Genomic DNA, 25,597 nt, shown 5'->3' with positions numbered 1-25,597 from the left:
CGGAGGTATTTCTGTATCTTTTATTTGTTGCTTGTTATATAGTGTGCCTGGGATATGTAGACAGCCAGCTGTGTTAAATGACTTCCACCATAGTTCTTGGAACAACCAAGAGGTGGGTATTTGCATTTTATTAAAGAAATTGATTTTAAAAGATTAACTTGCTTAGAATTATTAAAAATGATAAGTTATGACATCAATGTTACAATCTGGAGAAAGAGGTGGAACTAGGGATGTATGGTATAAGTAAAGGCTTGACGTAACCAACCAGGAAGAGCCTTGCCACTTAGCACAAGGTGTTTAGTGTTATTAGCTTTACATGGTCAGGTAGGTTTTCCCCAGCAGAATTAAGCAGTTTAGGAAGGGCTGGGGTGGGTATTGTTTACCCATAATTAGGGATTGATTATGGCTGGGGAAAAAGCAAAGTGGAATCAAATTGAGATACTCAGAACTAAAGTCTCTGACTTTTAAATAAGACTGAACATTATACTTTTTGCTTTTATTGCTTTTGTTTGTAACCTTAACAAGAAGTTATTTTGTTGAGTAGTATTCTGAAAGAAATCTAAACTTGGTAGTGACTTGAAATTGATTTTCTGCGGTCAAGTTTTAAGCAGTTTTAATACTTTGAAAAAGACTTCCCCTCTTTCAGTCTGAGTTGTCAGGAGGCTTCTTAGTCATATTCATAGTAACAGTTTCATTGTTTATAGTACCTTATAGTTTATCAATTTATTTTTGAGAACTTTAAATTGCCTGACTGCAACATGAGTCATTTTATATAAATTACATTCTTGGACAAATTTTCACAGTCTACTGTATTTGTCTACATTAAGTAATAGCTTTTTGGCACTATGATTTAAATATTTGCCCTGAATCCTTGCCTTCTGAGGTGTTTCCCTCTTGTCCCAGTGGTTTCAGCAGTCAGCTGCTGTCTTCACAGACACAGTAGAATGCTGAAAACATGCTACAAGTTAAATGTACTGAAGACAACCACAAGTCATTTAAATTATTTTATAACTTAAAAAATACTTTATTTTTAGTGAGAGAAGGATACATAGTGAGAAAGTCACTCACCTACCCCCAGAGCACTGCTCAGCTCTGGCTAATTGTTCTGGGTTTTTCATGGGTTTTTCTGGGTTTTCATGCCTAGACCTCAGAGCCTCAGGCATGAAAGGCTTTTTGTGTAACCAATATAGGCCACAAATCATTTTAATACTTCTTTTTGTTTGTTTTATTACACTTCATATTGTTTTTCAGAATTGATTATCCAGATACTAATATGACCTCTTAGTAGCTTTTTAAATTTGTAATACAGCATTTTCTTGCTGAAGATCGTGTGCGCACACACATGCACACAAATAAACTGTGATCTGTTTTTTATTTAGTTATTTTTATTGCCACCAGGATTGTATCTGGGGCTCAATGCCTGCTTGATGAATTCACTGGTCCTGGTGACCTTTTTTCTATTTATTTATTTATTTATTTGAAAGGACAGATAGAAATTGAGAGGAGAGGAGGAGATAGGCAGGGAGAAAGAAAGACACCTGCAAGTACTACTTCACTGTTCATGAAGCTTTCTTCATCCAGATGAGGAGTGGGGGCCCAAACTTGGGTCCTCACACATAACTTCACTAGGTATATCTGCCACCAGCCAGCCCACTGATCGGGTTTTAAGACTGAAAATTTCAAAGACTCAAAACTTCAAAGTGTTAGAAAACATCAATAAAAATCTTATGTGTATGAAAGAAACTTGGACTAAAGGTTGCTGAAGACAAGGTTGTTCAGTGGCTAAAACTTATCATCTGGAGAAGGGGATGGGATTAATAGTAAAACATTCTTAGCATGTATAACTTTGGAGTTCAGTCACCACCACCCCAAAAATTCCAATTTGGAATTAATCAGACTTGGATTTGAATTCTATCTCTGGCACAGTCATCGTTTTATTGGCAATAGCTTGGGAGAGGGAGCAGTAACATATCTGTTAACTTCTGAAGTGTTGGGAGAATAATTAGGAGGCCATTCTGGCTATAGTAGAGGAGCAAAGGGGAAGAGTAGTAACAGAAAACCAGAGAATTAATTAATTATTAGGGGTTTAGTCAAACACCTTATAAGTCATTGGAAGGACTTGAGCTTTCACCATCAGTCAAAGTTCTAAGAGAAAGTTGGCCTTTGAGTTTTAGTAGAGGTGTTGTAGCAAGTTAATTTTTTTTTTTTTTTTTTTTACTAGAGCACTGCTTAGCTCTGGCTTATGGTGGTTCAGGGGATTGAACCTGGGACTTTGAAGCCTCAGGCATGAGAATCTCCTTGCATAACCATTAATGCTATCTACCCCTTCCCGAAGCAAGTTAATTTTCATTACTTTAATCAAGGTGATAGGAAAGAAAATGGTAGACAAATAGTTTGTATTTTAGGTATGTTGGATTTTTAATTTTAATTTGCTTTAGAAGTAATCCTGGTTTACACATCTATAAATATTTTAGAAGTTCGATTTCACAGCTCTTCAAAATATTACCACATCAGCTCTACCACCATAGTACCAATACCCTTCTACCAATGTGTACCAGGTATCCCCCCTTTTTTTGTTGTTTGATTTATTAATGAGGGGGAGAGAGAGCCAGAGCATTACTCTGACATGTGATGCTTGAGAGTCCAACATTTATTCACTGCTACTGTCCACTCATGCAACCCACCCCGCTTCAGTCTCCTTTAGAGATCTCAATTCTGTGGTGTTAGTAGTCTGAAAAGCTTTCCATGCCAAGTGATAATTTAGCTTTTCCTTATGTGGGAATCTTTTCTATTTAATACTTTGAATATATCCTGCTAATCCTGTATGTATTTTAGAACTTTATGTTGGGAAATCAGCTGGTAATCTAGGAGATTTCCTTGTGGGTAACTCTGCTTTTCCCTTCTTTTAAAAGACTCTTTTCTTTCTGCTATTTTATGTGTCATAGCAGTTTGGGTTGTTTGCAACTCTTGTAACTTCTTGGATCTGATTGTCTTCTTAATTTTGGGAAAATCTTAGCTAATATTTTTTAAGTTAGAAATTCTAATTTATGGCACCTTTATGATTTAGAATGTTGTGATTTGTTAGGATTGTCTGCCATTGACAGGGTAGTAAAGTGCTAGATAATCTTGATTCTGTATTGTGTTAGCCAACCTGAGCTCTAGCTTTATTATCTAGTTTTATTTTTTTTTTCAGTTGGCCAGCTTCATATTTTGTAGGCATCTCAAATTTTATACAGTCTTTGCATCTTCAGATTAGAAGGAGTGAATGTGTGATAATCATGTATATCAACTGAACTCTTCTGTATAAATGGGTTGATAGTATTTACCGCTAATTGAGTTGCTATCATTGGCCAGGAACCAAGTGCTTTGCATAGAGAAAACATTAGATTGTCTGTTTTCTTTTCCTTTTTTTTTTTTTTTTTTTGTGGTGGCGGTCAGGAGGTGGTGGGGGAGAGTAAGAAAAGGAGAGGAACTATTAATATTGCAGAGAAAAAACTCAAAGCTCATTTTTCTGTTTTCTTTCTCCAAATAGCTTATAACAGATTATTTGATATCAATTTTTATTTTTATTAAAATCCAGTGGCTTAAAGAACCTTTACTGATGCTCATTTTGTATTTGTAGGAGCTGACTAAGGCTTTGGAGCAGAAACCAGATGATGCACAATATTTTTGTCAAAGAGCTTATTGTCACATTCTTCTTGGGAATTATTCTGGTAACTTTTCTTACAGTGTATATTGTCTGTTTATAAGTCATAAATTTTGCCCAGGGTACAATGGATCAAGTAAAATAGAAATTATCTTTGAGGTTCTTTTTTTTTTTGCCACCGGGGTTATTGCTGGGGCTTGGTGCTGCCCCTATGAATCTATGGCTCCTTGCAGCCATTTTTCCCTTTTTTTTTTTTTTTTTTTAAGACAAGACAGAATTTGAGGAAGGAGCTGGGAGAGAAAGAGAGATAGCTGGAGATTTGCTTTACTGCTTGTGAAGTGGACCCCCTGCAGGTGGGCTTGAATCCAGATCCTTATGCTTCATAATAGGTGTGCTTAGCGGGACACTCTTGAGAATTTTTGAACTGATCTTTCATGCAAGAGACAAGTAGCTGAAATGAGCAACATCTATTTAAATTTTATGGCTGTTTATTCTTCAGTGGGTGGAGAATTTATATAGATGTTATTCATGGTTATTGGATATACTAACAAAGGATAGCATTATATTTATTACTTAACAGTATTTAAGTGAAATGCTATCCTTGTTTGCATATTTTGGCACATCATCTATCCAACATGGTGCCTCCTAACATATGAACCATTTGCACTTATTTGCATTTTTATAAAAAATACACTTTTGGGGGCTGGGCGGGTTGCCCAGTGGGTTAGGCACACATGGCACAAAGCCCAAGGACCAGCTTAAGGATCCTGGTTCGAGACCCTGGCTCCCCATTTGCAGAGGGGTCTCTTCACAAGCAGTGAAGCAGGTCTACAGGTGTCTATCTTTCTCTCCCCCTCTCTGTCTTCCCCTCCTCTCCCTCTCTTCGATTTCTCTCTGTCCTATCCAACAACAACAACAGTAATAACAACTACAATGACAATAAACAAGGGCAACAACAGGGAAAAAATGGCCTCCACGAGCAGTGGATTCATAGTGCAGGCACTGAGCCCCAGCAATAACCCTGGAGGCAAATATATATACTATTTTTACTACCTAAGTTCTCTGTCAAGAATAATTTAAATAAGAGAATATTAAATACTTTGAGTCAAATTACATAAATGTTAATGAGAAAATGAGATAACATTGTGACAGGGTTTATACATTGACACTTTTTAAATTTTTTTTATTTAAATTATTTCTTTATTGGGGAATTAATGTTTTACATTCAACAGTAAATACAATAGTTTGTACATGCATAACATTCCCCAGTTTCCCATTTAACAATACAACCCCCACTATGTCATTTATCATCCTTCATGGACCTGTATTCTCCCCACCCATCCACCCCAGAGTCTTTTACTTGGGTGCAATATGCCAATTCCAGTTCAGGTTCTACTTGTGTTTTCTGATCTTGTGTTTCAACTTCTGCCTGAGAGTGAGATCATCCCATTTTTTTTTTTAATTAATGACTCTTTGTTTTGTTTATGTATTTATTGGAGACAAATTGATAGGAAAAGGGGAGATAGAGACACCTGCAGCGTTTCTTCACTGTTTATAAATCTTTCTGAACCCTGCAGTTGGAGACCAGGGACTTACTCAGGTCCTTGTGTATCATGGTAATGTGAGCTTTACTAGGTGTGCCACACCTGCCCCACATGGACAGAATTTAAGGAGTCTGCATATTAGGGTAGTAGGAAGGCATGCAGCTAATTCTTAATTGAATTATATCTTGAGTTAGTTAGCTCTTCCTAGTTTAAACCACTTGTCCACTTTGCCAGCTTGAAATCTTTAAAATCCAAGACTGATTGAAGTTTTTTCTGTGTATTTGTTAGGAATAATATGTAATTAACTGAAAAATATTTGTATTTTTCCATATACAGATGCTGTTGCTGATGCAAAGAAAACTCTTGAACTTAATCCAGATAATTCCACTGCTATGCTTAGAAAAGGGTATGATTAACTAGTCTCCTAGGGTTTATATTACAGAAAATATGTACTTAGTTTAAATGCATTCATGGCAAGGTTTATGAAAATAGCAATTCTGTACTTAAACATTTTATAATTGAGATAGGGTTAATCTTAAAACATAATTTATACTTCTTTTTTCATAATTTATACTTCTGTTGTATTAACTGTAGAATGTAATAGGAGATCTGTAGTTAGTATGTTTTACTGTTTATTTACTTTTGCTGTATTAGTATTTCGTGTGAAGAGATAATTATGCAACAGTTCTCAGTGTGTTTATTTTTATTGTTAGTAATTCATGGCATTTATTACTGAATTGAGACAAATAAAGGGAAGGGGAAATGGAGAAATGAGATAACCTGCAGACTGCTTCACTGCTCAGCTTGAACCTGGGCCCTTATGTATGTGATGTGTGCGCTTAACTAGGTGTGCCACTACCTTGCCCCTGTTAGTGTGCTTTTATTTATTTATTTATTTATTTATTCCCTTTTGTTGCCCTTGTTGTTTTATTGTTGTAGTTATTATTATTTTTATTGTCGTTGTTGGATAGGACAGAGAGAAATGGAGAGAGGAGGGGAAGACAGAGAGGAGGAGAGAAAGATAGACACCTGCAGACCTGCTTCACCGCCTGTGAAGCGACTCCCCTGCAGGTGGGGAGCCGGGGTTCGAACCGGGATCCTTATGCCGGTCCTTGTGTTTTGCGCCACCTGCGCTTAACCCACTGCGCTACAGCCCGACTCCCATTAGTGTGCTTTTAAATAACATTTGTAAAAGACTAGATGGCACTGGTGGACTTCAGATTTCTTTTTTTTTTTTTTTTCTTTATCAACATTTTCTTTTTCATTGCCACAACTTTGCTGGGATTTGGGAGTTGGAAGCCTTTGTGGTTCCACCACTCTTGGTGGACCTTTCTTGTTTGTTTGTTTTCAGATAGAGGGAGACAAGGGAAAAAAAGGAGAGATAATCACAGTATAGCTCCATTGTTTATAAAATTTACCCTTTGCATGGTACTTCCATGTGGTGGCTGGGGCCTCAAATCTGGGACTGATACATAGTAAAGTTTGTGCTAAACCTGCTGAATTTATGTCCTATCTCTCAAATTCCTTTTTTGTTCATCATTTGTAGCTTACCAATTTTTTTTTTTTTTTTAAAGATGTGTTTATTAACACAGAGGAGGAGAGACAACCAGAACATTACTCTGGCACATGTGGTGCCAGGGATTAAATTTAGGACTTCGAGTCCAAAGGTCCAGCCACTGCTCCACCTTCTTGGCTACAGGAATTTACTGAGTCTAACTAGTAAAATACATCTTACTCATTTCATTTTTTTTTTTTTAGATAGGGACAGACAGGGTTGGGGTGGTGGTGGTAAGGAAACCATAGCATCAAAGTTCCAGTGCAGTGGGGACCCAGCTCAAACCTTTGCTGTACTTTAATGGCAAAGCAATTGTTTATCCAAGTGAGTATTTAATTGACTCTATAGCAGTATTTTGGAATAAACAAGTGTATATAACTAAAACCAAGAAGGTTCTTCTGGAATCAGTGAGCTAGCTCACCTGGAAAGGTGCCTACTTCAGCATGTGTACAACCTAGGTTTGATCTTCCAGGTCTCATGTCAGTGGCAGGAGCGTCAGTGCTATTTTGTCTCCTTGTCTGTTTCTCTGTTTAAAAAAGTCAACCCAGATTGGTGAAGCCTTGGCAAAGACAAAAAAAGAAGAAACTTTTATCTGATCATCTGATAATAGTTTGAAAATTTTAATGGGAGTCATATTGGGTTTTTGGAATAGTCATGATATATTTTTCTGCTGTTTTTTAAATATTTATTTATTATTGAATAGAGACAGAAATTGAGAGGGGATGGGAAATAGGGAGGGAGACAGAGAGACATTTGCAGCCCTACTTTAACACTGGTGAAGCATTACCCCTGCAGATGGGCACCATAGTCCTTGCGTACTATGAGGTGTATACTAACTTAGCTAGGTGTGCCACCACCTAGCCCCCACCTTTTTTTTTTTGCCTCCAGGGTTATTGCTGGGGCTCAGTGCCCGTACCACAGATCCACTGCTCCTGGAGGCTATGTTTTTCCCTTTTGTTGCCCTTGTTTTTTTTAATTGTTGTTGTGGTTATTACTGTTGCTATTGCTGTCGTTGGATAGGAGAGAGGAGGGGAAGATGGGGAGAGAAAGACACCTGTAGACCTGTTGCACTGCTTGTGAAGCAACACTTCTGCAGGTGGGGAGCCAGGGGCTCGAACTGGGATCCTTACTCTAGTTCTTGGGCTTTGCGCCATGTGCGCTTAAACCACTGCGCTACCGCCCGACCCTTCCCCCTTTTTTTTTAACCTCCAAGGTTATTGCTGGGATTCAGTACCTGCACTACAGATCCACTGCTCCTAGCACACACATCCCCGCGCCCATTTTTATTGGATAGGACAGAGAAATTGAGAGGGGAGGGGAAGATAACAGTGGGTTAAGCGCAGATGGTGCAAACTGCAAGGACCAGCGTAAGGATCCCGGTTTGAGCCCTCCCCACCTGCAGGAGAGTCGCTTCATAAGCTGTGAGGCAGATCTACTGGTGTCTTATCTTTTTCTCCCCCTCTCTGTCTTCCTCTCTCTCCATTTCTCTCTGTCCTATCCAACAGTGACAACATCAATAGCAATAAAAAAACAAAGGGAACAAAAGGGAATAAATAAATATATTTAAAAAAAGACACGTGCAGACTTTCTTCACCACCTGTGAAGTGACCTCCCTGCAGGTGGGGAACAGGGGACTCCATCTGGAATCCTTATGTGGGTCCTTGCTTCTTACTGTGTGCACTTAAGCCAGTACACCACTGCCCAGCCCCCTTCTTTGTTTTTCTATGCAAAAGTGTCATGACTTTACTGACAACCCTGTGTTAGTTGTTGAGTTTTTTTAGATAATCTCTTGCTTCTTAACATATATTTAAGTTATTTTAGAAGAAATTACTGGGAATATTGATATTTAGAAGGAAGGCTATTTATTTTTTATAACCTCTCAAGTGTATGCTGTGTTTGTTTTTAATGTGCTCCTTTAGGATATGTGAATACCACGAAAAGAACTATGCTGCTGCTCTAGAAACTTTTTTGGAAGGACAGAAATTAGATAGTAAGTATTAGACTTTCACTAGTAAATTAACCATTCTGCCTGTTTGTCTTAAGTATCATCGCTGAATTTGTTAGTGTATCTTCAAGCAAATTAGAGAAGCCTACAATCTTTTTTCTACTTTTAAAGACATTTTTTGTTGATTACAGAATTTATATTTACTTAAAAATTGATTGGATTGGCCCTTCTGTAGCATTCAAATTACAAATACAATATCATTAGAAGCTAAAGACTACTTATAAAAATATCCCATTCCCTCTACCTCACCTGAGTTATTTCTTTCTTTTTCTAATGGGCATATTTAATTTGTTCTCATGTTCAGAAGTCTGTTTTTGCTTTGTTATTCTTTCTTAATTTCACAGGACAGAGAGAAATTGAGAGAGTAGGAGAGATAGAGAGGGTATGAGAGAGAGACACCTGCAACATTGCATTACCTCTTTTGAAGCTTCCCCCCTTGCAGGTAGGGACGGGGCCTCATCGAACCTGGGTCCTCAAGTACAGTAATGTGTGCATTCAACCAAATGCATCACTACCTGCCCCTAAACAGTCTTTCTTTCTCTATTGAGATTACTCAGATAAGAAGCTTTAAAAATACTGAAAGGTAGGTTTAGGTAAATTTAGGGGTAGGGTTCAGAAGACTTGTGGAGCTTAAATGTTAGTAATTTTTAATGTCATTTTTCTGAGAGCTATATGGACATTATTGCAGATTATTAATTTTTGGACACATAGAAATTATTTAAAAAAAAATAAAAAAGAAATAAGAACCACAAGTCAAAAATGCACCAAGTGGTTAAATAAAAAGTAATAAATCACATAGATTGCACGATTCTAGTTATATATATATATATATATATATATATATATATATATATATATATATCTTATGTTAGAGGGTTAGCTTATTTCTAAAATAGTAGTGATTCCAATATAAGGATGTTTACTTCATATGGAACATTGATAATGTGTAAAGAGAATTTTAATTATCATGACTTGTAGATGGTGGGTTGTTTTACTTCTAGTGAATGCTGCTAAACACACAGAATTCACAGAACAGTCCCTAAAACATGGATGCCTCTGGTCGAAATTTTAGCAGTGCTGCTACTGAGGAACCCTGGTCTAAACTATTGTATTTATATATGTATTTTTTTAATATTTAAATTTGTTACCCTCTGCTTTAAATATCTGCTTTTCTGCTATATACCTAGTTAAGAATTTTAAACGCAACTGTGCAAATGGAACCTACAATTTGTCAAAGAGATGTAGGTACAAACTTGGCTGTGCCAGTATAGTACACAAATAATATGGATTTTAGCAAGCCAACATATATGTACTCCTGTCTTTTGAAATATTCTAGAGTTTGTGTATCTAGACCTTTGATACTTGAAAATCTGGAAGAAGTGTATCATTCCATCTTCTAGCAATGGAAAGAGTTACAGGTTAGAGTTCCCTGCCTAAATACATTCCTTGGGTGATATCTTGTTACCATGTCTTCAATTTGTATCACAGGATTATTTCAGACATGGCTCATAAAATGTGTGCTCTTGATAAATGATTAATGTTGAGCATATAACAGCTATACTGTAAATTATTAATCTCCAAATTAAAAAAAGTTAATGTGATGCTATCCAATTTATAAGTTTTAATTAATGAAAGGAAGGAGAAGAACCAGAGTAATCACTGATGCAGTTGATGCTGGGGGTTGAACTTGGGACCTCTTGAGAATCCAGTAGTGCTTTTTTGTTTGTTTGCTTTTTTGTTGTTTTCCTATCGAATGTGCCACCTCCCAGACCTCAAGGGATATTTAGTTTAAAAACAAATGTCTACTTTGTGAGAACTTTGGTTATATTGGAGAATGGAGGCATAGAATTTTGGTGATGGGTTTGGTGTGAAATTATATACTGTAATCTTTCAATTTTATTTTATATTTAATTTTTTTATTATCTTTATTTATTGGGTAGAGATAGTTAGAAATTGAGAGGGTAAGGGACATAAAGGGGGAGAGAGACAGAGACACCTGCAAAACTGCTTCACCACTTGCAAAGCTTTCCCCCTACAGGGTGGTATCTGGGCCTCGAACCTGGGTGCTTGTACATAGTAGTGTGTACTCAACCAGGTGCGCCACTGTACCAGGCCCTAATCTTAGAATTTTATAAACCGGGGGTTGAGCAGTAGCACAGCGGGTTAAGCGCACGTGGCGCAAAGCCAAGGACCATCTTAAGATCCCGGTTCGAGCCCCCGACTCCCCACCTGCAGGGGGGTCGATTCATAGGTGGTGAAGCAGGTCTACAGATGTCTGTCTTTCCTCCTCTCTGTCTTCCCCTCCTCTCTCCATTTCTCTCTGTCCTATCCAACAACAGCGACATCAATAATAACAGCAATAATAGCCACAACAACGTTAAACAACAAGGGCAACAAAAGGGGAAAAAATTAGCCTCTAGGAGCAGTGGATTCATGGTGCAGTCACTGAGCCCCAGCAATAACCCTGGAGGAAAAAAAAAATTATAAACCACTGTTAATCACAGGTTAAAAAAAAATGGCTTGACTGAAAAATCATATCCAGGCATGCAGATAACTTAATGATTATGTAAGACATTCATGATTAAATTATAGAAGTCCTAGGTTCAATCCCTGGCTAGCATAAACCAGAGTTGAGCAGAGCTCTGATTAAAAAAACACACACAAAAAAGCTTCAGTTTTTAAATTTCATTTTAGGGACTGTCTTATGTTTAACTGTTAAATTTCCATTTTTATGAAACTGAATTTTTTAAAAATTCAGAATACGACCTTTTGTTTTTTCTTTGCTGTAAAACTTGATTTTATTTTCTGGTTAATTAAGATAATAAAATATGCTCAAATTTAAGATGTTAATATCATTTTATTCCCATAACATGTATTGCCCTGGGGGTGGTACAGATGGTGTGTTATCTAGAATATTGGCCTTTGGGACATAAGATTTTAAGTTTGATTCCCAGCATCCATTTTGCCAGAATAATGCTCTGTTTACTCTGAGTTAATAGAAAAAAAATACTGTGCTGGGGGAAATAGCATAATGTTTATGCACAAAGAATTTCATGCCTGGGGCTCCAGTGATGCAGGTTCAATCCCTAGCACCACCAAAAGCCAAAGTTGAATAGTGCTCTGGTAAGAAGAAGAAAAAAAATCAGTGTTCATTATTATGGCCTGTATAGCTGTGTTTTGTTTATTATTTATTTAAGTAGAGAAATTTGTTTTAAGTAATTTTTACTTGCTATTTACTTTTCAGGATAATGCTGCCTGTAATTCGCTTGAGTTTGTAAACTTTTATTCAGAGCATTTTCAGTAATTTTTCTGAACATTAGATACCAGGGATCAGTCTCTGGACCATTATACTCGAGTGCCTCACACTTTATCCACTATGCCACCTTCTAGGTTGCTAGAATAGGTATTTTTGTCTGTTTAATTAACTGTTGAATCCTCAGTGTTTAGAATAGTGTTTGGAACATAGTAGGTATATATTGAGGGTTTGTTGGATAAACATATTAAGTATATATGTTATAGTCATGTTTTTTTTTTTAATCTAGATGCAGATGTTGACTTTTTAGTCTGGATTAAAAAGTGTCAAGAAAGTAAAAATGGTAAGTTCCCATAGTCTTTCAGTTTTTTACTTTTGCTGACCTTGGACCGTACTTATGCATGATTTTTGTCACTTCTTATACAGTTTTTTTTTTCCTCTCTCTTTCATTTAAGTGAAGAAATACAGATGATTAGACAGGCAGTGGAGATACCATAGCATTGAACCACCCTGGGCTGTATGTATAGTAACTACTACTCTGAGCTCTCGTCAGCCATATTTATTGTCGCCAAGATTGTTACTAGGGTGGGTACCTACAAGGTGACCTCACCTCACCAATCCCAGTCAGCAGTTTTCTGTTTGTTTGTTTGTTTGTTGTTGTTTAAATAGAGGGTGAGACAGAAGGAAAGATACCTGCAGCACTGCTCCATAGTTAATGGAGTTTCCCTCCTGCTGATGGAGGCTGGGGGTGTGAATCCTGGTCTTCGTGCTTTATAATGTGTGTGCTCTTTCAAGTGAGCCACCACCCAGCCCCAGTATTATTATTTTTAATGTTTGTTCATTTATTGGGTAGAGACAGAGAGAGAAACTGAGATGAAGGAGGGAGGTAGAAAGTGGGGGCAGGGGAGAGAGAGATACTTGCAGTTTCACTACTCATGAAGCTTCTCCCTTGCAAGGCGCTCGAACTCAGGTCCTTAGACATGGTAACATAATGTGTTCAATCAAGTATGCCACTAAACTAAAGAGGGTCTACCCTCTTTAGTTTAGTTTTTAAGAAATATTTATTTCATGAAAGAGAATGAGACAGACCAGAGCACTTTCCCAACATATATATTGGGAATCAAACTTGTTATCTCAGGCATGTAAGCCCTGTGCTTTATCCTATCCTGAGCCATTTCCTGAACCCATGATTTATTTATTTATTTATTTTTTGTTAACACTTCATTCACGAGAAACTCGGGATGTTATGGTTTAGAATCCAGTGATTTATACATACTGCACTGCTTCCCAGACTACTTTTAATATTTTTGTTAGTTTTATTTATTTATTATATAGAGACAAGCAGAAATTGATAGGAAGGGGAGATGGAGAGGGAAAGAGACAGATACCTGCAACCCCGCTTCACCACTTGTTAAGTCTTCCCCCGGCAGGTGGGGACTGGGTACTTGAACCTGACCTAGTGCATTGTAACTTATGCACTCAAGATGTGCCACTACCCAGCCCCGACCCATACTTTTCTAGTTTAAAAAGGAATACATTTGAAAATCTGAATTTATCCTCATGTTTAGAAGTCTTTTATATTTTTAATTGATATTGTTGACTTAATTTTTTTTATTTAAACAAATTTATTTTTAGCTATATAGCTTGTAATTTAAATAGCAAATAGTGCTTTGGATACTTCTTCTTTTTTTTTTTTTAGATTTTATTTATTTATTAATGAGAAAGATAGGAGAGGGAAAGAGCCAGACATCACACTCTGGTACATGTGTTGCCAGGGATTGAACTCAGGACCTCACTCATGAGAGTCCAACGCTTTATCTACTGGGCCACCTCCTAGACCATGCATTAGATATTTCTAAAGGTATTTTTATTAGTTGCCTACTGTGTTTTTATTTATTATTAGATAGGAACAGAGAGAAGTTAAGAGGGGAGAGGGAGATAGAGAAGGAAAGAGACAGAGAGAGATGTGCAGTACTGCTTCACCACTTGTGAAGCTTTCATCCTGCTGGTCGTGACCATGGGCTTGAACTGGGTGCTTGTGTACTGAACTGTTGTGTGTGTTTGACCAGATACACTACCACCTATCTTCAGTCTGTTGAGTTTAAAGGGATAGTTGAATAGATTTGTTTTGTAATTGTCTTAAATGGTGAAAACTTGTTAAGGAGTCAAAAATGACACAAGGGGCTAAAACTAAACCATTTTTTCTTTATTTGGAACTTATTCAGTTAGCTTTTTCAGTGTGTTTGTGCCATAGAAGTCTCTGTGTATGTAATTTTGCCTGTAAATGCACTGTTAACTAAAAATATACCCTTTTATGTTTTTATTAGGATTACATTCTGAGGAGGTAAGTCTAGAGTTTTTACTCTTTACATTTTGAATTATGTTGAATTATGTTGTATTTTGACATATGTTTTGAGACATATGTCAAAATGCTGTTAAATTATCTTTTTTGCTGAAAAGTTATCACTTTTAAGATAAATAGTTGCTGCCTTGAAAATGCAGGGTTTAAGGTATCCTGTGGCCCAAAGGTTAACTAAAGTCTAATGAAGACTTTTTATTTTTGTAACTACATCACGGTTGCATGCTTGCTTATGTTGGTACAGGGTATTGAACCTGGAATTTTGGAGTCTTGGACATGAAAGTCTCTTTGCATAACCACTCTGCTATCTCTCCTACTCGATTTATTCTTATTTAGTTTTTATTCAGAGAGAGAGAGGACAGATACAGTATTGGAGCTCTGTCACTGTAATAGCATCCTCCATGTGATGTCAGGGTTTGAACCTGGACCAGTGACATGGCAGTACACACACTCTACCTGGTGAATTATCTCTCTAGCTCCAGATTTGGAGATTTTTATCTTTGTATGAGATAGTGTTGGATTTATAATTTTGAACTTCAAACTTTTAGAGTATTTTTAGTTATTAAGAATTATGTTGGACTGGAAAATCGTTTTGATTTTTTTTACAGCAATAAAAGCTTATTTAAAATATTTTAATTCTTTATTGAGGAATTAATGTTTTACATTCAACAGTAAATACAATAGTTTGTACATGCATAACATTCCCCAGTTTCCCATTTAACAATACAACCCCCACTATGTCATTTATCATCCTTCATGGATCTGTATTCTCCCCACCCACCCACCCCAGAGTTTTTTACTTTGGTGCAATACGCCAATTCCATTTCAGGTTCTACTTGTGTTTTCTTTTCTGGTCTTGTTTTTCAACTTCTGCCTGAGAGTGAGATCATCCCATATTCATCCTTCTGTTTCTGACTTATTTCACTCAACATGATTTTTTCAAGGTCCATCCAAGATCGGCTGAAAACGGTGAAGTCACCATTTTTTACAGCTGAGTAGTATTCCATTGTATATATATACCACAACTTGCTCAGCCACTCATCTGTTGTTGGACACCTGGGTTGCTTCCAGGTTTTGGCTATTACAAATTGTGCTGCCAAGAACATATGTGTACACAGATCTTTTTGGATAGATGTGTTGGGTTCCTTAGGATATATCCCCAGGAGTATTTAAAATATTTTATTAGTGATTTAATAATGATCAACAAGATTGTGGTATAAGATGGTATAATTCCACATACTTCCCACCACCAGAGTGCCATATCCCATCTCCTCCATTGGAAGTTTATTATTCATCCCTCTGGGAATATGGGCCAAAGATCTTTATGGGGGGCAGAAGGTAAAAGGTCTGGCTTCTGTACTTGCTTCTCCTTTGGACATGGTCATTGGCAGGCTGACCCATATCCCCAGTCTGTTCCTGTCTTTCCTTAGTGGGACAGCACTCTGGGAAGGTGGGGTACCAGAACACATAGGTGAGGTCATTTGCCCAGGGAAATGAGATTGGCATCATGGTAGCATCTGTGACTTGATGGCTGAAAAGCATTAAGATATTAAGCAGAACAATTTATTTAATAACCAGGAACCTAAAGGTAAAAGTATAGCAGATGAAATTTGGGGTCTTCATATTAGAAGGAGCTAGGAAGTCTATTTTAGGTTTATTCCAAGGGGCCCATGACTTTACTATTTGTCTGAGGTCAACAGCCAACATGCTGGTAGGCTAAAAATACTGTGTGGGAAGATGGTGTCAGAGTTGAGGATAGTACTAGAAAGCTGAATCGGAATAGAAACGATTCTAATTATGGGAAAAGTATATAAATACTCTTATTAACTGTAAACCCCATCAAACTGACCTAGGGCCCATGTCTGTTTATATTTAGCGCAGGATTCATCAGCATCCCTTTCAGTCTAAACTCAGATTCTTTTTTTCCTTAACCTCCAGGGATATGCTGGGGCTTGGCACCTGCACTAGGAATTTACTGCTCTGGTCATCCATTTTTCCCATTTTTGTTGCCTTTGTTGGATAGGACAGAGAACAATTGAGAGAGGAGGGGAAAACAGGGGAGACACCTGCAGACCTGCTTCACTGCTTGTGAAGTAACCCCCCTACAGGTGGGGAGCTGGGGGCTCAAACCAGGATCCTTATGCTAGTCCTTGCACTTTGCTCCATGTACGCTTAACCTGCTGTGCTACTTACTGCCTGGTCCTCCTAAGCTGGAATTCTATGGTCACAGCTAGGAACATTCTTGCCTACACTTATTTCAGGACCACTTTTCCACTAGTGGCGGAGTATGTTGCCCCAGCCTCCCTTAGAAGAGTGGGGCAGTTTCTATCACTGTTGTTCTGCATTGAGGGCAAGGTCCTGTAAAGGCCAACAAGATGGTTTATGATACTGTTCCTGATGGAGATGATTAGTGATGGTGAAGAGAGGGATCTGTTAAAGGTGTAGGCCCATCATATCTGTGTGATTATCCAAGGATGCCTTGACTGGGCCCCCAGATGATGAAGTGACCTGGTAGTAACCAAAAGGACCATCATTAAAGTGTGCTGGTCTCTTGCCCTTCCTTACCCAAAAAGCTTTTTTTTTTTTTAACATACAGTTGAAATATGGCTTCTGGTTTTGAGTAATGATCATCTACATGTTTAGTCAAGAAATAAAACGGCAGTCAGGTATGTGTAGTCATGATTTTTTTGTATGAGAAATTACTTGATATCTTACAATATCTTTATCTCTAAAGGAAGATTGACATTTCTGTTATCTAGAATTACATTGACATTGGGAAGTACATTGCTCTGAACTTTCAGCATATATGAACAGGACTTAATATAGCTAATCTATTGTGCAGACATCAGGCTGAATAACTGCATAGTGATTTAGGCCTTGAGCTGTTCTATTTCTTTTACTTCTAGTCTTTTCCACACTTCCCACTTCATAAGTGATGGGTTGCAGATGGATTGGAAAATAACTGCCAGTGTTTTTCTCTTGATTTTTTTAAATCTAGTTATTTATTTATTTATTTATTTTTGCCTCCAGGGTTATCACTGGGGTTTAGTGTCTGCACTATGATCCACTGCTCTTGAAGGCTATTTTTTCCCCTTTTACACCTTTATTGTTTATTGTAGTTGTTATTACTGTCATTGTGGTTAGATAGGACAGAGAGAAATCAAGAGACACGGGGAAGATAGAGAAGGGGAGAGAAGACAGACACCTGCAGCCCTGCTTCACTGCTTGTGAAGTGACAGCCCCCCCCCCCCCCCCCGCAGGTGGTTAGCTGGGTGATTGAACCAGGATCCTTATGCTGGTCCTTGTGCTTTGCACTATGTGCACTTAACCCACTGTGCTACTGCTCAGCCCCCAGATTTTTGTAATATTTGGAATATGAACTATGCTTGAAAAGAACAGAATGGCAGTTGCATAACAAAGACTATCTGGCTGCACAAATAGGTGACCACTGTGCATTTTGTCATTGCTATAGTTTAGCCTATAGGGTTGTTGGAGTTGTGTATTTTTCTTTTTTTTAAAAAAAAAATTATTTATTTGATAGAGACAGCAAGATATCAAGAGAAAAGGGGAAACAGAGAAAAAGGGAGACAGACACATACAGACTTTTTTCACCTTTCACGAAGCTTTCTCCCTGCAGGTGGGCCTGGGGCTTTGAACCCAGGTCCTTGGACATTGTCGTATGTGTGCTCAACCAGGTGCATCACACAGCTGCTTTTTATATGTGTCATATATATATATATAATTTTTATATATCTGCTTTATAAATTTCCAGACAAACCAGTAGTTTTTTTCTTGGTACCAAGATGAACTGGAATAATCTAGTCTATCATCTAGATTCAGATTTGTCTTTCTTTTCCTTCGCACCCGCCTTTCTGTCTCTTTCTCTCCCTCTCTCTACCCCCCCTTTCTTTCATTTTCCCAATATATATCATGAGAAAGAATAAGAGAAGGGAAAGACAATGATAGAAAGACCTCAGTGTTCCTCAGCTTTGGTATAAAGTGATGCATGCCTGTGACTTCTAGGGATCTGGCATACAAGTTCTGTGCTCTGCAGGCTAAGCTGTCTTCCCTGTTCTTGGGTATTTTTTAAATGCTTAACATTTGAAAGTGATTTTGAGTTTCACTTACAGCTCCAAAAGTTTTACTTATTTTTCTTCCTCCTAACCCTATCTCTTCCATTCTCATTTAGGGACTTAGAAGTCTACTATCTAGGACAAGTTCTTTAGATTTAGATGTGTCTTAACTGGCCCATATGTATTTATAGGCGAATAGAGCTTTACTAGTCAAGAGAAACTTTGTTTCTTGATATGTTCTGTAGGAGTTTATGTAGAGGCCATAGGTGGAAGAAGCTATTTTCTATTTTTTATTATTTATTCATTTATTTTCCCTTTTGTTGCTCTTGTTGTTTATTGTTGTACTTATTATTGTTGTTATTGATGTCGTTATTGTTGGGTAGGACAGAGAGAAACAGAGAGAGATGAGGAAGAGAGAGGGGGAGAGAAAGACACCTGCAGACCTGCTTCACCGCCTGTGAAGTGACTCCCTTGCCGGGGGCTCGAACCGGGATCCTTGCACCAGTCCTGGGGCTTTGCAGAAGCTATTTTCTTTCTTTTTTTTTTTTAAATCTTTATATTTATTTATTTATTTATTATTGGATAGAGACCGAGAGAAATTGAGGGTAGAGGGGGGAGATAGAGAGGGAGAGAAACATAGAAACACCTGCAGCCCTAGTTGTGGTATATATACACAATGGAATACTACTCAGCTGTAAAAAATGGTGACTTCACTGTTTTCAGCCGATCTTGGATGGACCTTGAAAAAATCATGTTGAGTAAAATAAGTCAGAAACTGAAGGATGAATATGGGATGATCTCACGCTCAGGCCGAAGTTGAAAAACAAGATTAGAAAAGAAAACACAAGTCGAACCTGAAATGGAATTGGAGTATTACACCAAAGTAAAAGACTGGGGTGGGTGGGGAGAATACAGGTCCATGAAAGATGATGAATGACATAGTGGGGGTTGTATTGTTAAATGAGAATCTGGGGAATGTTATGCATGTACAAACTATTGTATTTACTGTTGAATGTAAAACATTAATTCCCCAATAAAGAAATAAATTATTAAAAAAAAAAAAAGAAAGAAACACCTGCAGCCCTGCTTCACCACTTGTGAAGCTTTCCCCCTGCAGGTGGGGACCAGGGGTTGAACCTGGGTCCTTGCACACTATAATATGTGCACTTAACCACATGCGCCACCACCTGGTCCCCAGAAGCTATTTTCTTATATGTTTAGAGTAGCAATAGAAACCATTGTTGAGCCTGACTATTACAATGTGGAAAAAAAAATTAAAGTTAATTATTTTTAGCTAAGACAGAACTGTAATTTGTTTTTATTTTTTTGTATTGGTGATTTAATAATGATTGACAAGACTGTGGGATAAGAGGGGTACAATTCTACATAAATCCCACCACCAGAGTACTACATCTCATCCCCTCCATTGGAAGCTTCCCCATTTTTTAAAAATTTTTATTTTTTTAATTATCTTTATTGGATAGAGACAGCCAGAAATCAAGAGGGAAGGGGGTGATCGAGAGGGAGAGAGACAGAGACACACATGCAGCTCTACTTCACCACTTGCAAAGCTTTCCCCCTGTATGTAGGGACTGGGGGCTTGAACCCCGGGTCCCTGCGCATTGTAATATGTGTGCTCAACCAGGTATGCCACCACCCAGCCCCAAAGCTTTCCTATTCTTTATCCCTCTGGGAATATGGACCTTTTTTTTTTTTTTTTTTTGCCTCCAGGGTTGGGACTCAGTTCCTGCACTACAAATCCACTATTCTTGGAGGCTGTTTTTTCCTTTTCCTTGCCCTTGTTGTTTATCATTGTTATTGTTGCTATTCTCCTTGTTGGATCAGACAAAGAAATTGAGAGAGGATGGGAAGATGGGGAGAGAAAGCCACCTGCAGAGCTGCTTCCCTGCTTGTGAAGCTACCCCTCAATAGGTGGGAAGCCAGGAGCTCGAACTGGGATCCTTATTCTGGTCTTTACGCTTTATGGCATGTGCGCTTTAACCCACTGCACTACCGCCTGGCTCCCTGAACCAAAGATATTTATGGAGTGGGGAAGGTGGGAAGTCTGACTTTGTAATTGCTTCTCTGCTTGACATGAGTGTTGGCAGGTCAGTCCATACCAGCCTGTTTTCTGTATTTTCCTAATGGGGTAGGGCTCTGGATAGGTGGGTACCAGGACACCTTTGTGAGGTTCTACCCAAGGAATTCAGTTTGGCATCATGGTAACAGCAGCAACTTGGTGGCTGAAAAGTATTAAGATATAAAGAGAAAAATTGTTTACTAACAGGAACCAAAAGATAAGCATATAGCAGATGAGATTTGGGGTCTTCATGATGGAAGAAGCTGGGAACTCTATTTTAGTTTTATTCCAAGGTGCCCATGACTTTTAATTTTTGCCTGAGCCTGACAGCTAACATGCAGGTGGGCTGAAAGTAATCTCTCTGAAGATGGTGAGAGTTGAGGATAGGACTGGAAAGCTGGATCAGGGCAGGAGAAGCTCCCCAATATGTTGAAAGTATATACTTTTAACTGTAAATCCCATCGATATGACCCGTGTCTATATTTGGCACAGGTGCCTCTACATCCCTATAGATCTGAGCTCCCATTCCATGGTCATATCTAGGAATATTCTAGGCTGCACTTATTTCAGGACCAGTCTTCCTTGAGTGGCAGAATAGGTTGACTTAGCCTCCCTTTGGAGAGTGGGGAAGTTTATACCATTGTTCTATATTGAGGGCAAGGTGCTGTAGAGGCCCATAAGAAGGTTTATGATGGTAGACCTGGAACTCTTACATGTATCTTTTTGGAATTATACCTTTAGAAAGTTTTCTTGTCATGCTTTTAGGAGAAAATTGCTTTTGAAATTAAAACTATGGAAACAGTGAAGTCAAATGTTTTATATAGATTAGTGTTATTTAATAATTATGTCTACCAATCTTTGTCTTTGCAGTAAGTTTTCATGTAATTGTTCCATGTCTAATTAATTATAGTTTTAGGTAAGTTAGTGATATATGCCTTTTAATATATACTTATTAAACTAATTGTAAATATTTTTCTCTTTCATTTTGATAGAATCAGTCTGCATCTCAGCAGACATCCCAGTCAAAAATCAGGTAAGTATTTATTTTTCACAAAACAATAAATAGTAAATATACCTATAAAGGATGTAATTCTTTAGTTATCTTAACTTTTTTCCTTTATTGTATTTAATAGGATGGAGAGGAAATTGAGAGGGGAGATTGAGATAGGGAGATGGAGAGAGGCAGAGTAATGCCTGCATGACTGCTTTACCCCCTGAAGATGGGAACTGGAGGCTTGAACCCAGGTCCTTGCATATGGTAACATGTGTGCCATGTGGGTATGTCCCCCTGCCTCGCCAGTACTTAAGTTTTGTATCAACAGTAAACATACCCATTTTCTAAGTATTTCTTAGTTTATTATTTTAAGATTTATCCTTTTTTATTTTTTAATAAGTTTTAAGATTTATCTTTTTAAGGTTTTTTTTTTTTTTTTTGAAAGAGGAAGGAGAGAATTAGGATGAGAGCACTGCTTAGCACTAGCATAAGGTAGTGTCAAGGGTTGAAAAACTGTGACCTTTAGGGCTATGGACATGCAAGTTGGTGCTCTAAAAAACTGATCTATCTGCCTGGCCCTTGTCTTTTTTCTTTCCCATTTTTACTAGTTACTTAATAGTGTCTTACAAAGTTAAAATATTTCAGGAATATAATTTTATACCCACATACAGACTTTGTAAATTATTACCTTCTACCAAAGTTTTGTGTCCACCACAAAACTTTGTTTCCACGAAGTTTAAGAAATACTTGACTACATTTTTGTTGTTGACAAATATGTTTGCATTAGTTATTTGTGTTCCATATATGAGTGAAACCTGGTATTGTTTTAGTTTACTAAGCATGAGCTTTTTCTTTTTGTTATAGCACTGCTCAGACTGGCAAGTGTTGGTGTTGAGAATTAAACCTCTAACTTATCACCTGCAATTCCTGTGTGCTATAATATTATAGGCTTGACATAATTGCAACTTTACTTAGCTTTTTTTATTTTGAGTAAACTTTTTGAGTTGTAAATATCTTGCTGAGAACAGCAGTTTCATAATGAACAAGTATGTAGCAAGTAGTAGAATTTATTTTGAATTATTCTTCACCCATGTGTACATTTGTGTTCTTGGGATTATGACAGAAAGAAACACAAAACATTGATTTGGAGCTTTGCATCCTCACTGAATTTCAAGGGAAACTGTGAGACTCTTTTAATTTATGTGATTTTTATTTATAAAATGGAAATGTTTCAAGACCACAGGATAAGAGGGGTACAGTTCCACACAATTCCCACCACCAGAATTCCGTATCTCATCCACTCCCTTGATAGCTTTCCTATTCTTTATCCCTCTGGGAACATGGACCCAGGGTCATTATGGAGTACAGAAGGTGGGAGGTCTGGCTTCTTTAATTGCTTCTCACTGGACATGGGCATTGACAGGTCAACCCAGTATACTCCCAGACTGTCTCTCTCTTTCCCTAGTGGGGTGGGGCTCCAGGACACATTGGTGGGGTCCTCTGTCCAGGGAAGTCAGGTTGGCATCATGATAGTATCTGGAACCTGGTGGCTGAAAAAAGAGTTAACATATAAAGCCAAAAAAATTGTTGACAAGTCATGAACCTAAAGGCAAGGAATAATGTAGATGAAGATTTGGAGTCTCTGTTTTGGAAAAAGCTGCTAGGTCTATTTTAGTTATATTCCAAGGGACCCATGACTTTACTAGTTTTTGCCTAAGTCTGACATCTGATATGCAGGTGGACCTAAGTTATTTTCTGAGGAGATGGTGTCATGGCTGGAAAAAGGACTAGAAAGCTAGATCAGGGAAGAGATTAGCTCGCAAATATGGGAAAAGTGTATAAATATTGTTAGCTGTAAACCCCATTGATTTGATCTAGGGGCCCATATTCAGTACTGGAGCCTATATAACCTCTGCATCCTTGTAGGTCTGAGCTCACATTCTTTGGTCATGGCTAGGAACATTCCAGGCTTTGAAGCTGAACATCTGCCCTCACTCTCCACTAAGAGGTGGTGTCATGTTCCAAACTCAGTCAGATTCTGCTTTGAGTTTCCCTTTCTGTTCTTCTTTCTCAATTTTTGTTTATGAGTAGAATCATCCCATACTTGTCTTTCTCTTTCTTACTCATCTCACTTAACATTCTAGCTCCATTCAAGATGGATCAGAGAAGGTGGGTTCATTATTCTTAATAGCTACATAGTATTCCATTGTGTATATGTACCACAGCTTTTTCAGCCATTCATCTGTTGTTGGGCACCTGGTTTGCTTCCAGGTTTTAGCTATTACAAATTGTGGTGCTATGAACATAGGTGTACACACATCTTTTTGGTTGGGTGTTACTGAGTCCTTGGAATAATTGTTAATTGGTCCTCTGATCAGTATGTAATGTCCATGCCTATCTTATTTATTTTAAGTCTATTTCAGAGATGAGAATAGCTATCCCTGCCCCCCCCCCTTTTTGTTTTGTTTTGTGGTCCATTAGCCTGTAGGATAGTTTTCCATTCTTTCACTCCCCCCACCCCCATCCTTTCACTTTAAGTCTGTGTTTGTCTTGTTAGGTCAGGTGGGATTATTGCAAGCAGCATATGATTTGTTTGTGTTTTCTTTTTTTTTTAATTTTTTAATATTTATTTTTGTAGTTGTTAATGATCTTGTTGTTAAATAGGACAGAGAGAAATGAAGAGAGGAGGGGAATACAGGGGGAGAGAAAGACACCTGCAGACCTGCCTCACTGCCTGTGAAGCGACTCCTCTGCAGATGGGGAGCCAGGGCTGAAACTGGGATCCTTACGCTGGTCCTTGTGTACCATGTGCGCTCAACCCACTGCGCTACTGCCCAGCTCCCTGATTGTGTTTCCTGATCCATCCTCCCACTCTGTCTTTTAATGGGTGAATTTAAACCAATGCCTTTTATTGAAATTATGGATTTAAGGTATCGTAGTGCCATTATTCAACAGTTTTTTATTTGCTGTGATATATGGCAAGTATTTGGTGATGTTCTTGTTCATAGAAGGTCTTTTAGAACCTCTTTCAGGGCAGGTTTGTTGATAGTTGCCTCCTTTAACTGTTGTTCATCTGAGGTTTTTTACTCCTCCCCTCCATCTAGTTTAGTCTAGCAGGATATACTATCTTTTGTTGAAACCCCCTTTTTAAAAAATTATATTTATTGTATAGAGGCAGCCAGAAATTGAGAGGGAAGGGGCAGATAGAGGAGAGAGACACCTGCAGCCCTGCTTCACCACTTGTGAAGCTTTCCCCCTGCAAGTGGGGACCAGGGGCTCGAACCTGGGTCCTTGCGCATTGTAACGTGCGCCCAACCAGTTGTGCCACCACCTGGCCCCTGAAAGCCTTTTTTATTGAGGGCTCAGTAGTTATCTTGCCGTTCTTTTCTAGCTTTTAGATTTTGAGTGAAGAAGTTTGCTGATAGTCTTAAGGGTTTTCCCCAGTGTGTGACTTTTTTTTTTTTTTTTTTGTCTTGCAGCATTTAGGATCCGTTCTTTATCCTTACTTCTTTTCATTATAACTGTGATGTGTCTTGGTGTCTTCAGGTCTGGGCTTATTCTATTTGGCCCTCTCTGGGCCTCTTGCATCTTGATGTCCTTTCTTTTGTTTATGGTTGGGATATTTTCCTCTATTATTTCCTCAAGGATGTTTACTTCCCTTTCCTCTCTTCCTCTGGTAGGCCAATTATACAAATGTTACTTCTTTTAAGATCATCCCATATGTCTGTTGTTGTCTTCTTTTACCTCCTCCTTAGTTTTCTCTAACTCATCCTCTGTCTGCCTATTTCTGTTTTCTGCTTCTGTTAATCTGCTTTCACTTCCCTCAGCTTCCTTCTTGAGTTCAGCTATTTTTTTTTTTTACATTGCTCAATTACATATTAGCTTGTTCTGCTAGTTGTCTTTTTAACTCACCTATTTCAGCTTTCAATTCTCTAATTACCTCAGGTAGCTAGTATTTTCCTTGAGAGTTTCATTTATTGTTTCCCTGTTTCTGATAGCCTTTTCCTCAATAGCTGTCCTCATTTCTGTGATTAATAGGTCAATTATTGTTTGCATATTTTCCTTATTTATAGTTGCTTCTGGCTTAC

The 25,597-nt window shown here is 38.0% G+C and overlaps 1 protein-coding gene across 1 annotated transcript in view; it reads left to right on the top strand.

Moving 5' to 3' along the window:
- Positions 1-25,597, top strand: part of SUGT1 (SGT1 homolog, MIS12 kinetochore complex assembly cochaperone) — a 49,205-nt gene that overhangs the window by 3,478 nt on the left and 20,130 nt on the right. The window contains exons 3-8 of the mRNA XM_007524653.3: positions 3,623-3,713; positions 5,527-5,596; positions 8,665-8,735; positions 12,293-12,346; positions 14,331-14,347; positions 21,508-21,548. Of these exons, the coding sequence (XP_007524715.1) occupies positions 3,623-3,713; positions 5,527-5,596; positions 8,665-8,735; positions 12,293-12,346; positions 14,331-14,347; positions 21,508-21,548 (344 nt within the window). The remainder of the gene's footprint in view (positions 1-3,622; positions 3,714-5,526; positions 5,597-8,664; positions 8,736-12,292; positions 12,347-14,330; positions 14,348-21,507; positions 21,549-25,597) is intronic.

The sequence above is a fragment of the Erinaceus europaeus genome, chromosome 5, assembly GCF_950295315.1.
Source record: "Erinaceus europaeus chromosome 5, mEriEur2.1, whole genome shotgun sequence".
Classification (NCBI taxonomy): Eukaryota; Metazoa; Chordata; class Mammalia; order Eulipotyphla; family Erinaceidae; genus Erinaceus; species Erinaceus europaeus.
The sequence above is the reverse complement of the archived record's forward strand: the minus strand, read 5'-3'. Positions and strand labels throughout refer to the sequence as shown.